The following is a 14,887-nucleotide window of genomic DNA, read 5'->3' as shown; positions in this document are numbered from 1 at the left end:
TGGTTGGAACAGTGAATAAAGTACTGGTTGGAACAGTGAATAAAGCACCGGTGTACTGGTTGGAACAGTGAATAAAGCACTGGTGTACTGGTTGGAACAGTACATAAAGCACTGGTGTACTGGTTGGAACAGTACATAAAGCACTGGTGTACTGATTGGAACAGTACATAAAGCACTGGTGTACTGGTTGGAACAGTGAATAAAGCACTGGTGTACTGGTTGGAACAGTACATAAAGCACTGGTGTACTGGTTGGAACAGTGAATAAAGCACTGGTGTACTGGTTGGAACAGTGAATAAAGCACCGGTGTACTGGTTGGAACAGTGAATTAAGCACTGGTGTACTGGCTGGAACAGTGAATTAAGCACTGGTGTACTGGCTGGAACAGTGAATTAAGCACTGGTGTACTGGTTGGAACAGTACATAAAGCACTGGTGTACTGGTTGGAACAGTGAATAAAGCACCGGTGTACTGGTTGGAACAGTACATAAAGCACTGGCGTACTGGTTGGAACAGTACATAAAGCACTGGCGTACTGGTTGGAACAGTACATAAAGCACCGGTGTACTGGTTGGAACAGTGAATAAAGCACTGGTGTACTGGTTGGAACAGTACATAAAGCACCGGTGTACTGGTTGGAACAGTGAATAAAGCACCGGTGTACTGGTTGGAACAGTGAATAAAGCACCGGTGTACTGGTTGGAACAGTACATAAAGCACTGGTGTACTGGTTGGAACAGTGAATAAAGCACCGGTGTACTGGTTGGAACAGTGAATAAAGCACCGGTGTACTGGTTGGAACAGTGAATAAAGCACCGGTGTACTGGTTGGAACAGTGAATAAAGCACCGGTGTACTGGTTGGAACAGTGAATAAAGCACCGGTGTACTGGTTGGAACAGTTAATAAAGCACTGGTGTACTGGTTGTTACTCATAGATAATATATCTATGGTATTCCTGTTTTTCTCCAGTCTTGCTCGTCTTCATCTTCCTCTCTGTCTCTCTCTTCCCCCAGCTGATCAAGCCCAAGGCAAAATGTTACTTTTCACCCAGTGATATTCCTTAGGAGGGCCTCCTGGTTCAGAGAAAGAGTGGCTAGTGGTGTGTGGTTACAGCAGCGAACCATGGAACGGGTTGAGAAAATATCCACCCTACAGTGTGTTAGACTTACTGATCTTCTTTGGGAGTGTACCAGAGGTTTTTGTCTTTCACAAGACCTCTGATCCCCCTGTTAACCTCTAGTTACAGTAGCGTCCCAAAGAGTAGCTTAGTGTGGTCAGACCTGCTTCTCCTCTTCCTCTGCCTCATCCTCTCCTGTTCCTGCTCTGGGGCCTACAGCACCACCACAGCCTAGTACTGTCCTACCGCACCCTGCCCAGAGAGCCTACTTTCTGCTGGGGCTGAGGGATGGAGCAGGAAGGGCTGGAGAAGGGAGTTAATGATCTGTGGTTCTTCAGGTCCCAAATGGCACATATATTCCCTGCACAGTGCACTACTTTTGACGAGAGTGCTTTGGGCCCTGGTCATAAGTACTGCACAATATGGAATGGGGTGCAAGTTGGGACGCATCCAGACAGTTGGGAAACCCTCCATCTGCCATTAGTGGTCAGCTCAGAGAGAGCAGCACAGCCACAAAACAGTCTGAGTGCAATTAATTAACATGAGATCACAAGGATTGATGGATGGAGGGAGGAGAGGAAGAGAGAGACCTTTATCACTAATGGGTTTCTTGGCTTCTTCTTATAAGCATCTCAGAAACAATACTGGATCTCGTCTTCATCTTCCTCTCTGTCTCTCTCTCCCAACCTCCCCCTCTGTGTGTTAACCCCATGTTATCTTTCCCCCCTCTATAGGAGCTGTGTGTTCATTTAATTTACAATCTGATACAAGGGCACACAGTCCGACTGCTCTGAACTCAAATTCACATACTGTATAAGAGACATTACTTAGTATTGTAAGTCTAGCTTTAACCCCATGTTGTCTTCTTCTCTATAGGAGCTGTGTGATAACCCCAAGTTGTCTTCTTCTCTATAGGAGCTGTGTGATAACCCCATGTTGTCTTCTTCTCTATAGGAGCTGTGTGATAACCCCATGTTGTCTTCTTCTCTATAGGAGCTGTGTGATAACCCCAAGTTGTTTGTGAATGGTATCAGTGCTCATGACCTCCTCCAGGGCCAGCTGGGGAACTGTTGGTTCGTAGCTGCATGCTCCTCCCTGGCATCCAGAGAAACTCTGTGGCAAAAGGTAAGACTCTCTGGCTGTATGCATGTTGTGCGTGTGTTTGCCTTGGGTGTATGACGTGCAGTAGGTGGATGTGATTAGAGACCTGATCGAGAAGTATTTACAATTTTCCCCCACCACAAACACAAACCGGAATGATTTGGAGTTTATTATTGTTTCCGACTCCTATTTGGAGGAGTGGCGTGTGTTTGTGTGTGTGTGTGTTGATGTGGCCCTTCTGAGATGGCAGTGTGTGTTTTTTTTCCACTGAGTTCATAGGGAATCATTAGCATTAGTCCCACTGCTCTTAACTTTTTGTGTTCAACTTTCCACCACTTTAGACTGGCTCTGCCTAGCTCCTTACCCTTAACCCCTAGCTACTAGTGTGAGGACGTCACTGTGTTGCTAACAGGTTCACATCCTCTATTGTCCCTGTCCGTACAATGGCTCAAAATAGTAGTCCTTCACTTTACAAGCACACGACTGCCTTGCTTGACGATTACTGCACTGCCAAAAAGGTACCAATTGGGCAGCGCCATTGGTGATATTTCGAATTATCACATTACAGAGAGGGCTCTGATCTCTTTTCTGAAACACTTGAGAAGGTTTATTATGTTCCTCCATTTCCTGAACAACAGAGGGTCTGTCACTGAGGAAACAGCTGCTGTTGGTTTGGAGAGCTAATTTCACCCCAGAGACAGCTGGCAGGAGAGCTAAATAGACCAGGTCGATGAAGAGTTCTAGGCTTTTTCTGTTCATTTCCCGGATGATTCTGCACGTTGAATCGCCACTGTTAGTTGACACCCAGAACGTGATCAACCACACACGATCGACGTTCATTATGGTGTGTCTTCCTCTTAACACAGGCTCTCTGGAGAAAGCTCTGTTCCTTGAGCTGGGACTGTTGACCAACTGAGTGTCCAGTACAAGACTGTGTTAGTTCGCTGAGCTAAAGCCTCAGGCAAGGTCACTTGTCTTCAATAAATTACCTCTGTTACACCTGCACCATATGGACTGATATTATAAGCTCCCAGGGAATATCTTGTTATGAGTAGTAGTGGTGTGTGTGTGTGTGGACATAAATACCTGTTGTTTAGTTCCGGTGTTTAACGACATGCTATATCATGAGTCTGCAACGATGTGTTCTAGAAGCCGCTCGTTAACACAGACACAGTTTAATTAATTGGACCAGACTGTACCTTTCTACTGTCCCCTCTACCCCAACCACACATACACACCCTGTTATTAATCCAGTGGGAGGGTGCTGTTATATCTGCTCAGGATCACTCTCATTAACACACTTTCTTTCTCTCTCTCGCTCTCTCTATCGAAAGTGTTACATTTCCCTTCTGGCATGTAGTCTACCACTTGTCCATTTTGTGTGTGTGTGTGAGAGAGAGTGTATTGATTGCCCTATGAATGAACAGCAACCAAAGCTACTGTAGCCTGGGGCTAAGCCATCTCTATCCTGTCCCCTGCCCTGACCATTAACACAAACACAGCAGGACAGAGTACCTACATCTCTTTATTGGACAGCAGTACAGGACATGGCCAGTTTACAGTATATTGTTGTGATATTTCATGCAAAGTGAATATGGTAACTAGTATATCAGTGCAGTGTAATAGGGGAGTAATACAGTGTAGATTAGAGTCATAGTACAGCAGGTAGTTGGAGTTACATTGCAGTATTGGTTCTCTAATATTTCATATAAAGAAGGATCAGAAAGACCTATTCATTCAGGTTTTCAATATAAATGTATGTGTAACTGCCAAAATAAAGGAAACACTTGAGTAAATGAGGGATACAAAGTATATTGAAAGCACCTGCTTCCACATAGGTATGGTTCCTGAGTTAATTAAGCAATTAACATCCCATCATACTTAAATATATAAATTCTGGAGCGGCTGAGACAGCGTTTTCCACCACCATCAACAAAACACCAAATTATGGAATATCTTCTGGAAGAATGGTGCCGCAAACCTCCAATAGAGTTCCAGACACTAGTAGAATCTATGTCAAGGTGCTTTGAAGCTGTTCTGGCTCGTGGTGGCCCAACTCCCTATTAAGACACTTTATGTTGGTGTTTCCTTTATTTTGGCAGTTACCTGTATCTATATGATTCTAACCTCCTAAGTTAGTGATTCTGCAGCCTACTGTTACTACTGTGTAACTACTGTACCTTCAGAAGATGCTTTCTAGCAGGTTGTTGACTGACATGCATAAATAGATAGATGTTCAGGAAGGAAGTACGCACACACTCAGATGAGAGATGGGACTCGGTGGGTTTGTGTGGGCAGGGGGCGTAGAGAGACAGAGAGAGGTGTGTAGACTGGTCCAACCTAGAATGGCTGTAATAGAAGGCATTCCCTTAGAATGGAGAGAGGGAGACTAGAGGAGTAGAGGGAAGAGGAAGCAGTTAAAGGGATACTTCGGGATTTTGGCAATGAGGCCCTTTATCTACTTCCCCAGAGTCAGATGAACTCGTGGATACCATTTTGTATGTCTATGTCCAGTATGAAGGAAGTTAGATGTAGTTTCACATAGTTTTGCGAGCCAATGCTAACTAGTGTTAGCGCAATGACTGGAAGTCTATGGGTATCTGCTAGCATGCATCAGGGCTATGACTTCCAGTCATTGCCCTAATAGTAGCATTAGCATTGGCTCACAAAACTACCTCTATCTACCTTCATACTGGACACAGAGAAGCACACACTTCTGTGTCCAGAGGGCCTCATTGCCAAAATCCAAAAGTATCCCTTTAAGGTTTATAGGTCAGGCCTGATTAAACTCCACGGAGATGCTGACCTTGTCAGCCTCCGCCCCCTCCTTGAAGGCAAACAGGAAGTACATGACCTTGCGGACCTTGGCCAGCTCCGCGATTCGCTCCCCGAACTCCTGGATGTCCGCCTCCAGACACTTGAGGGGCGTGTCCTCCGGGTCGCCAGCGTTCCGCCAGAATGTTCCGACGGGTTCTAGAAGCTGCCGGGTCATCAGGTGTGTGAGGTCAGGGGTCCAGAGCTGGGAGATCCCTGTGACGGTCACTCTGCCATTGCCAATCAGAGATACCGACCAGTGGACGAACGTCAGCTCCTGATTGGCGAAGTCCAGACGGTAGACAGCCTCGTGGGGGAGGAGCAACCGCTCCCCCTCCTGTCGCTTCTGACCGCTACGCTGCAGGGACTGGACACGTAGCCGCATCACCTAGCAACAATAATAACTATATTAATAATAATAATAAAACTATAATATAACTTGCCTTTTGGCCGCTCCACTGCAGAGACTGGACACGCAGACGAATCACATTTATAAAATAATAATACTTTTATAATAGTATAACTATAATATGCTGGACACTCAGATGCAGGTACCAGTCAGTACAAGTCAACTCCTGTCCATGCATTTGTCGGTCCGAATTTATATAGGCTACTTTGTTCCAGATGAGCACATATTTAAGACAGGACCAAACTACTACACATGGCAGAAGCCGATTTGAATTTTGTATGTCTACTAGAAAATACTTTAGGCAAAGTGACTTACAGTAAATGCATTACTCAGTATATCTGACCCATGCAAGAATCAAACTCACAACCAACTGAACCATCGATTGTGCTATTTCAACCACATATCAACCACCTCAACCTCATCTCAATCACGTGAACAGTTTTACCTCAGTGAGAGAGGTGTCCTCTGCAAAGCGTAGCTCCAGGGCTGAGCCAGACGAGGGAGCCGCAGACAGTTCTGTGTACATCTGAGAGCTCATCTTTCTGTGCTGGGGAGCGAGGCCTGCCTGTCTGTCTGGATGGATATCTGTGTCTGTCTGTGCCTGCAGATAGTTTCGCTGTGTTCCTCTCCCACTCTGTCTCTGTCTCTTATGCCATCTCTTTCCCCTCCCTTTCCCAGAGGGTAGTATGGTTGGGTTGGTTCTCTGGTTGGAACTATTGATTGTGTGGCATGTACAGTGAGGGAGGGATGGATGGAGAACAGAAGTGAGGATGGGGTGTGTGGTGGCGCTAGGCAACAGGAAGTGATGACATCAGAAGAGGAACCAGGGATTTTCCTGAAGGCTTCTGGGAGCTGGTTGGTCATAGCTGGATGGGCTGGTTATTAATACACACACTGGGCTGGCTGGCTGTGTGGAAGTGTGTTTTAATGTGTGGGTATGCGCCTATGTCTGTCTGTGGTGTGTATGTGTGTATTGTTGGAGTTTGGTTGTTCTGATTCACTAGATGGTTGCTTGTTTTTGCTCCTGTTTTAATTAGCTGTGATTAGGGCTGTTACGGTGACCGCATTATCGCAAATTCCATGTGACCGTTTAGTCACGGTAATTAGGCTTCTCCAAGTGCTGATGCTGCTGCTGGTCATTAGTAGCCTACGAAACTTGCTAACTGTCTGGTACTCAGCACACTATTGTCCCGCTAATCACTCTGACATCAATGCAAATGTATTCGAAAATCTAATCAAACACTTCATGAGAGCCCATGTTGCGCAATATTTCTATAGGGTATGCAATTGTGGCCTCTATTAAAAAGAGGAACTCCCATATGCTTTCTATAGACTAGGCCTACTATATTTACAGTGCATTCGGGAAGTATTCAGACCCCTTGACTTTTTAGGTCACAGCCTTATTCTAAAATGGATTCAATTGTTTTTTCCCCTCATCAATCTACACACAATACCCTATAATGACAAAGATCAAGCTCTGTCAAGTTGGATGGGGAGTGTTGCTGCACACCTATTTTCAGGTCTCTCCAGAGATGGCTCTGGCTGGATCACTCAAGGACATTCAGAGACTTGTCCCGAAGCCACGCCTGCGTTATCTTGGCTGTGTGCTTAGGGTCATTGTCCTGTTGAAGGTTAACCTTCGCCCCAGTCTGAGGTCCTGAGCTCTCTGGAGCAGGTGTTCATCAAGAATCTCTGTACTTTGCACCGTTCAGTTTGGCCGGGCGGCCAGCTCTAGGAAGAGTCCTGGTGGTTCCAAACTTCTTCCATTTTACGAATGTTGGAGGCCACTGTGTTCTTGCGGAACTACAATGCTGCAGACATTTTTGGTACCCTTTCCCAGATCGGTGCCTCGACACAATCCTGTCTCTGATCTCTACAGACCATTCCTTTTGGCTTGTTTTTTGCTCTGACATGCACTGTCAACTGTGGGACCTTTATATAGGTGTGCCTTTCCAAGTCATGTCAAATCAATTGAATTTACTACAGGTGGACTCCAATCAAGTTGTCGAAACATCTCAAGGATGTTCAATGGAAACAGGATGCACCTGAGCTCTATTTCGGATCTCATAGCAAAGGGTCTGAATACTTCTGTAAATAAGTTGGGTTTTTTTTAAATAAATTTGACAAAATTTCTAAAGACATGTTTTTGCTCTGTCATTATGGGGTATTGTGTGTAGATTGCTGAAGATTTGTATTTATTTAATTACTTTTAGAATAAAGCTGTAACAAAATGTGGAAAAAGTCAAGGGGTCTGAATACTTTCCGAAGACACTATTTCTCAACTTTCCTAATATTAAGCACATTGCTTCTCTTTACAACAGGAGGCTGGCATGAAAATGAACCATGGGAAAAGTGTCCTCCATTCGCTATTTAAGTGCATAGATGACATGTATTATTTTCAGAGACAGATGCATGATAATGGTCCATTCTAAATCAAAACATTTTTCACACATACACTACCGGTCAAGGGTTTTTATTTTATTTTTACTATTTTCTACATTATTGAATAATAGTGAAGACATCAGAACTATGAAATGACACATATGGAATCATGTAGTAACCAAAAAAGTGTTAAACAAATCAAAATATATTTTATATTTGAGATTCTTCAAATAGCCACCCTTTGCCTTGATGACAGCTTTGCACACTCTTGGCATTCTCTGAACCAGCTTCATGAGGTAGTCACCTGGAATGCATTTCAATTAACAGGTGTACCTTCTTAAAAGTGAATTTGTGGAATTTCTTTCCTTAATACATTTCAGACAATCTGTTGTGTTGTGACAAGGTAGGGAGGGTATACAGAAGATAGCCCTTTAACCAAATAGTGCTATCTTCTGTGAAGTCCATATTATGGAAAGAACAGCTCAAATAAGCAAAGAGAAACAACAGTCCATTACTTTAAGACATGAATTTCTCAAGTGCAGTCGCAAAAACCATCAAGCGCTATGATGAAACTGGCTCTCATGAGGACCACCACAGAAATGGAAGACCCAGTTACCTCTGCTGCAGAGGATAAGTTCATTAGAGTTACCAGCCTCCAAAATTGCAGCCCAAATAAATGCTTCACAGAGTTCAAGTAACACACACATCTCAACATCAACTGTTCAGAGGAGACTGTGTGAATCAGGCTTTCATGGTCAAATTGCTGCAAAGAAACCACTACTAATGAACACCAATAAGAAGAAGAGATTTGCTTGGCCCAAGAAACACAAGAAATGGTCATTAAACCAGTGGAAATTTGTCCTTTTGTCTGGAGTACAAATTGGAGATTTTTGGTTCCAACCTCCGTGTCTTTGTGAGATGCTGTGTGGGTGAATGGATGATCTCCACATGTGCATTTCCCACCGTAAAGCATGGAGGAGGAGGTGTTATGGTGTAGGGGTGCTTTGCTGGTGACACTGTCTGTGTCACACTCAACCAGCATGGCTACCACAGCATTCTGCAGCGATACGCCATCCCATCAGGTTTGCGCTTAGTGGGACTATCATTTATCAACAGGACAGTGACCCAACACACCTCCAGGCTGTGTAAGGGCTATTTTACCAAGAAGGAGAGTGATGGAGTGTGGCATCAGATGACCTGGCCTCCACAATCCTCCGACCTCAACCAACTACGGCCACACAAAGGGGATGCCGCCGAGATATTCGAGGCATTATAAAGTTATTGTGAATGAGAGACCTTTCATGCAACTTTTTTCAAATCATCATTAGTGGCATCATGCAGCCCTAGAATGTATTAAACATCAAAACAAATAGCACGACGTTTGTATCACAGCTAAAGTTACATACAGTAAATAACTTTAAATTAAGCATACAGGACTACCGGTTTCTTTGTTAACAGCTCAACACAGATTAGCCGCCTGTGCGCAAATCCTTTGAAGAAAATATCCTTTCTATTTTATTCAGCTTTGTTCAATTGTATTCTTCATACTATAAAATAATGCCACGGAATTCTAAGCAAATTTTGTCTGCTAAATGAACTAGTGTAGCCCACAGCCATGTGGCATAGCCACATCAGGACATAACACAAGGACAACTCAGAGTATACTATTCTGTTCTTTTGAAATAGACTACATTTTCTTCATATCATGTTTCTTTAGATCTGTCTAAAATAAGTGCTTTATTGTGAAGGTGTGGACTATATTAAATGTATTTACTATACTTTTTTAAATGTAGATGTCTCAAAGGTCTGCATCAGTGGCTTGTAGGCTATGTGTGGAAGACAGGAGATGCTAAATGTGTTTTATGTTAATTAACGGTCAATTACTGTGAGACCGGCAGTTATTTGCTTGACAATCACCGGCTGAAGAAATTTCATGACAGCCACAGCCCTAGCTGTGATGTGTTCTTTTAAATATATATTTTTCAGGTATTTTCAGATGTGTATCGAGCAGATGGTGAGAGAGACTGGCAGTAGGGAAAGTTGGAGGGAGATTATATAGTAGGCCGGATCCGAACCCATGCCGACACTGAAGACGTGTTCCGGAGGCTGCAGCATTACCGCTACACCAGCCAGGGCATACAGCTGTGACGTGTTCTGCGCATCTTATCTCCCTCCCAGGTGATTCCGGACCATAAGGACCAGGAATGGGATGAGGAGAAGCCGGAATCTTATGCCGGAATTTTCCACTTCCGCTTCTGGCGCTTTGGAGAATGGATTGATGTTGTCATCGACGACCGGTTGCCCACTGCGAACGGCAACTTGGTGTATTGTCACTCCAGTGACAGCAACGAGTTCTGGAGCGCCCTGGTGGAGAAGGCTTACGCCAAGTTAGTACACACAAACACACACTGATTTGGTGAGGAAGGCTTACGCCAAGTTAATACTATAGTAGACTGTTGTGTTTATGTGTGGGATGTATTGCTTTTGCTGTGTGTGTGTAGGATGTATGGGTGTTACGAGGCATTGGACGGGGGCAACACAGCGGATGCGTTGGTGGATTTCACTGGTGGCGTCTCGGAGCCCTTGGACCTGCTGGAGGAAGGGTTGAGTACGGACGAGGAGAAACGCTCAGTGCTGTTCGACAGAGTCCTCAAAGTCCACAACAGAGGAGGCCTCATCAGCTCCTCCATACGGGTATAACACACACACACACACACACACACACACACACACACACACCTATAGTCCTGACCCTTCACCACTCCCTCCAGGCGGCCAGTTCAGCAGAGATGGAGGCTCGTCTGGCCTGTGGTCTGGTGAAGGGTCATGCCTACGCTGTGACGGATGTTAGAAAGGTCCGGCTGGGCCACGGCCTCATGGCTTACTTCAAGTCCGACAAACTCACAATGATACGACTCCGAAATCCCTGGGGAGAGAGCGAGTGGAAAGGAGCCTGGAGCGACAGGTAGGTTTTAAAGTGTTTGTTATTTACCTTTTAGTTATACAAGAAGTCCCATTGAGGTCAGAAGACCTCTTTCACAAGGAAGACCTGGACTGGTAGGAGGGGAGTGCAGGAGAGTGTGTGCAGGGGCATCAATTGGATATGGGAGTCGCCATACCCTAGCTAGCTCATCACCAACAATTTTTAAAATAGGCAACGAAAATCTTTCAAATCACGATTTAAAAAAGGCAAATGCAGTTTAGCGGCATTAGTTGTCTGACTTTGCTACCATGCAGATGCCTGGGAGCGGAAGAGAACACTGTTTGTATGGCTGGCTGGCTTTATGAAGAGCAGAGATATGTATATAATGACGAGATGCTCGTGTCTAAGCCTTAACAATGGGATTCGTTGTCCCAAAGGAAGGAAAGCAGGTGACAAGCTTATGTCCAAAATAAGCCTATTGAAACGCATTGGGCTTATATTGGACTGATTTTTGCAAGAGTGAAACCTCTCGCTTTGCCTCTTCCTCTCTGTGGAAAGTACATCAACGCAGTTGCAGGGAACAGCGTGACTTTTTTTCAACACATTGCGGAGGTAAAGATGACTGTAGTAGATGTCTTTGGCTTGGTAACTGCTGTTTGACTTGACATTAAACTAAACAAGCGTTTTAATACCGGTTCTGAGCTAGTGCGTAGCGGGCAGCTAATGCTAGAGTAAATTTAGCTTGCTTTTCCTTGTCTCCAAATTGCATTTTATAGTTTTTAAATTGTGTGTAAATGCAGTAAATGAGCATCTAGCTATCGTCTAATTAACAGAGAAGCTTAACCAAGTTTAATTCTTCCCAAAGGGTCGATACAGCTGGATTCAGACAAAATAAATTTTCCCACAAGCGCTGATATTTAACCGTTCCTCATAGGCTGTCTCCTCCTACCCATCTGTACAAACATCGTTCTTTACTGCTAGGCAGGACACTAGTGATACGGGCCATAAACTTCTATTTCTCCCTTAAGGCGACCTGACCTGAACTCAACCCCCTTCCACCACTAATCCATGGCTCTCTCCCTTTATCAATGCCTGCCACATGTAATCACTTACCTGCACTCAACACATTCCAAGCTTTGTTGCACCCACTATATACCTTCCTCCTATAACCCTTAACTTCTGGTGTAGACCCTCTAAACCTCAGCACTCCCTCAGTGACATGAATAAGTATATTTCATATTCTCAAAACCCAACAATATTTTTTTTAAATACTTGGAGGAACGCCCCTGCGTGCGTGGGTGGGCGGGTGTGTGTGTATATAGACCTGTTCATGACTCACTCCTTCTGCTGGTGGATAGAGGTAGTGTAGGCCAACAGGGAAACTGAGACCTTTAGCACAGATGGATGGTTCATTCCTGTTAGAATGTTTGTTTAATTTATATCCTGTATTGTAGGAAAATTCCATAGAGGATCTCGGCACCAAAAGGTCTGGGGAAAACTGCATGTGAGCCACTGTTGCTGTCCATGTCTCAGAACCTTGAATCCCTACTCTATCAGTTCTGTTCTGTTAGCATTCTTTCACTCTACACAGCACACTCTTCAGACAAACACTGAGCGATAGAGAACTTTCTCTCTCTCTCTCTCAGCTCAGAGGAGTGGGGGAAGGTGAGTAAGAGTGAAAGAGAGAAGATTGGAATGACGGTGCAGGATGATGGAGAATTCTGGTGAGTTCTAACCCTTGACATATGACCCCTAACCTTTCCTCCACACGGCTAAGAAAATAGATGGCCATAGGATGATGAAGCTTGATGACTTCCCTTTCTCCCCCCATTCCTCGTCCCTCCCCCCTCCAGGATGACATTTGATGACTTCTGTCAGTACTTCAGTGATTTGATCATGTGTCGTCTGATCAACACTTCCTACCTGTCTCTCCACAAGACCTGGGAGGAGGGCTCTCTAAAGGGCGCCTGGCGGAACCATGACGACCCGCTCAGCAACCGTGCCGGGGGCTGCACCAACAACAAACACACCTTCCTACAGAACCCACAGGTAGGGGTGGGGATGGAGGGGGGCATTTGTGTGTGTTTATCTATGCGTGTATTAATGTATAGGGTGTGTGTGTGTCTCTCCCTGCAGTATGTGTTCAATGTGAAGAAGCCAGAGGATGAGGTGCTGGTTTGTCTACAGCAGACAGACAGGAGAGCCAGACCTAAAGAGGGGAAGGGAGAAAACCTGGCTATAGGCTTCGAGATACACCGGGTGAGACGTGTGTGCGTGTGTTCATCACCTCATTGTGTGTGTGTGTGTGGAAGTGTTATTAATGTGTATATTAATGTGTAGGTGGAGTTGAACAGGCAGTACCGTATGCACACTCGGCAGCAGAAGGTGTGTGGGAGTGTGTACATCAACTCCAGGTGTGTGTTCCTACGCTGTGCCTTGATGGAGGGTCGTTACGTTGTCATACCCACGACCTTTGACCCCGCTCTGGAAGGAGACTTCCTATTACGCATCTTCACTGACGTCCCCGCCGACTGCAGGTACACACACACACACACACACGCGTACACATTCTATCTCTCACTCTCACTCTCCTCATTCTCTTGCCCCCCCTCATAGAGAGTTAACCCTTGATGAGCCAGCCCAGACGTGTTGGTCAGGACTGTGTGGTTTCCCTTCCCTGGTCACTCAGATCCATGTCCACAGAGCAGATGGACTGGCTGGACAAGACTCTGATGGAGGTATACAAACCTTCTCTCCCTTCTCTGTCCGTTTCCTTTTCTTTCCTGGTCTGATCTTCCTCTCCTATTCACAGTGTGTGTGTGTGTGTGTGTGTGTGTGTGTGTGTGTGTGTGTGTGTGTGTGTGTGTGTGTGTGTGTGTGTGTGTGTGTGTGTGTGTGTGTGTGTGTGTGTGTGTGTGTGTGTGTGTGTGTGTGTGTGTGTGTGTGTGTGTGTGTTGCAGCATCAGATCCATATGTGATCATTCGTTGTGAGGGGGAGAAGGTTTGTTCTCCGGTCTATAAAGACACCCGCAGCCCAACCTTTGACACCAAGGCTCTATTCTACAGGAAGAAAACTAACCAGCCTATACTGATAGAGGTGAGGAGACTGGGCTGGGGGGTGGGGTCCGTGTGTGTGTGTGCGCCTGTGGCTTAAAGAGGAGTTAGTGACCATTACAATTTGGGTTGTTTCTGTATGTAACCGTTCTCTCAATTAAATTCAATACAACTTGATTCATCCCCCAGGTGTATAACAACAACGTGTTGATGGATTCTTTCCTGGGTCAGGTCAGTTTGACCTCTGACCCCGGCGACCCCCAGCAGGTTACCGTCCACCTGAGGGACAAGGGTAATCACCAAGACAATGACCTCCCGGGCACGCTCACCGTCTCCATGGTGACCAGCAACATTCTCACTAACATCTGACTAACCGTCAACCAATCTATCAATCAGTGCCTTACTCCCTCCGTCCAATAGGAGAGAGAAGCCATAAAAATAAATACATTTGCCATAAAACATATCTGTTGAGGGACCAAAGTTAGCCTTCCAGACTATATAGTGTTGTTTTTACTGGGTGTAGTACTAACTCCAACCACATAGGGGCATCAGAGGACAGATAATCTCCTAGTTCTTTCTCATCTTATAACCACTTTAACTTGTGCCATTACAGATATATAAATGCATGTCCAGTATTTCAGCAGTATATGTTGTCCTGTTTACATTTATTCCCATGTTTTACATTTCAGTCAGCTTTGTACTAGTCTCTCTCAAGAAACTGAGTTGGATCTGGGTACCGAGAGCGGCTACTGACATTTCTAGTCTTTCGGAAAGACACTTATTTTTGTTAACTTCATAATTAAACTTGAAAAAAAATGAGATTTCTGTCTGTTGCTCTACTTTGTATCACATTGATTTTCCAGTGGGAGGCCAAATACTCAGTAGTGACACATCATTCAGGGCATTTGAGCCCTACCTGTTTAGCATGTTATTTTGGCATTACTACGTGTCACATATCAGTTTGCAAACAATGTAACACAAACACATCTAATACTGAGTTAATAAAGCTGTATAACAAACATGGTCTCTTTTTTACTTTCTTGAGTAAGGCAGCTCCAAAATGTAGGTGTTTTAGTCGAGATCAGT

At 44.9% G+C, this 14,887-nt stretch overlaps 2 protein-coding genes across 3 annotated transcripts in view; one reads left to right on the top strand and one right to left on the bottom strand.

Moving 5' to 3' along the window:
• Positions 1 to 14,820, top strand: part of LOC139548882 (calpain-5-like) — a 25,467-nt gene extending 10,647 nt beyond the window's left edge. For both annotated transcript variants that reach the window (XM_071358806.1, XM_071358807.1), the window contains exons 3-13: positions 2,112 to 2,243; positions 10,003 to 10,211; positions 10,326 to 10,518; positions 10,596 to 10,789; positions 12,394 to 12,471; positions 12,601 to 12,796; positions 12,884 to 13,006; positions 13,088 to 13,284; positions 13,364 to 13,485; positions 13,708 to 13,844; positions 13,991 to 14,820. In XM_071358806.1, the coding sequence (XP_071214907.1) occupies positions 2,112 to 2,243; positions 10,003 to 10,211; positions 10,326 to 10,518; positions 10,596 to 10,789; positions 12,394 to 12,471; positions 12,601 to 12,796; positions 12,884 to 13,006; positions 13,088 to 13,284; positions 13,364 to 13,485; positions 13,708 to 13,844; positions 13,991 to 14,170 (1,761 nt within the window). In that variant the 3' untranslated portion in view covers positions 14,171 to 14,820. The remainder of the gene's footprint in view (positions 1 to 2,111; positions 2,244 to 10,002; positions 10,212 to 10,325; positions 10,519 to 10,595; positions 10,790 to 12,393; positions 12,472 to 12,600; positions 12,797 to 12,883; positions 13,007 to 13,087; positions 13,285 to 13,363; positions 13,486 to 13,707; positions 13,845 to 13,990) is intronic.
• Positions 4,846 to 6,226, bottom strand: LOC139548886 (olfactory marker protein-like). The gene is made up of 2 exons (XM_071358814.1): positions 5,888 to 6,226; positions 4,846 to 5,421 (listed from the first exon to the last, which is right to left on the bottom strand). The coding sequence occupies exons 1-2, from the start codon at positions 5,978 to 5,980 to the stop codon at positions 4,993 to 4,995; spliced, it is 522 nt and encodes a 173-aa protein (XP_071214915.1). The 5' UTR covers positions 5,981 to 6,226; the 3' UTR covers positions 4,846 to 4,992.
• Positions 14,821 to 14,887: the final 67 nt, after the last annotated feature.

Source organism: Salvelinus alpinus, chromosome 22, assembly GCF_045679555.1.
Source record: "Salvelinus alpinus chromosome 22, SLU_Salpinus.1, whole genome shotgun sequence".
In the NCBI taxonomy this organism is placed as follows: Eukaryota; Metazoa; Chordata; class Actinopteri; order Salmoniformes; family Salmonidae; genus Salvelinus; species Salvelinus alpinus.
The sequence above is the reverse complement of the archived record's forward strand: the minus strand, read 5'-3'. Positions and strand labels throughout refer to the sequence as shown.

Excerpts from the sequence above, each read along its gene's own strand:
- LOC139548886 (XM_071358814.1), bottom strand. The coding sequence starts at position 5,980 with ATGAGCTCTCAGATGTACACAGAACTGTCTGCGGCTCCCTCGTCTGGC. Across the intron at positions 5,422-5,887 it reads AGGACACCTCTCTCACTGAG|GTGATGCGGCTACGTGTCCA; the intron begins GTAAAACTGTTC and ends TATTGTTGCTAG.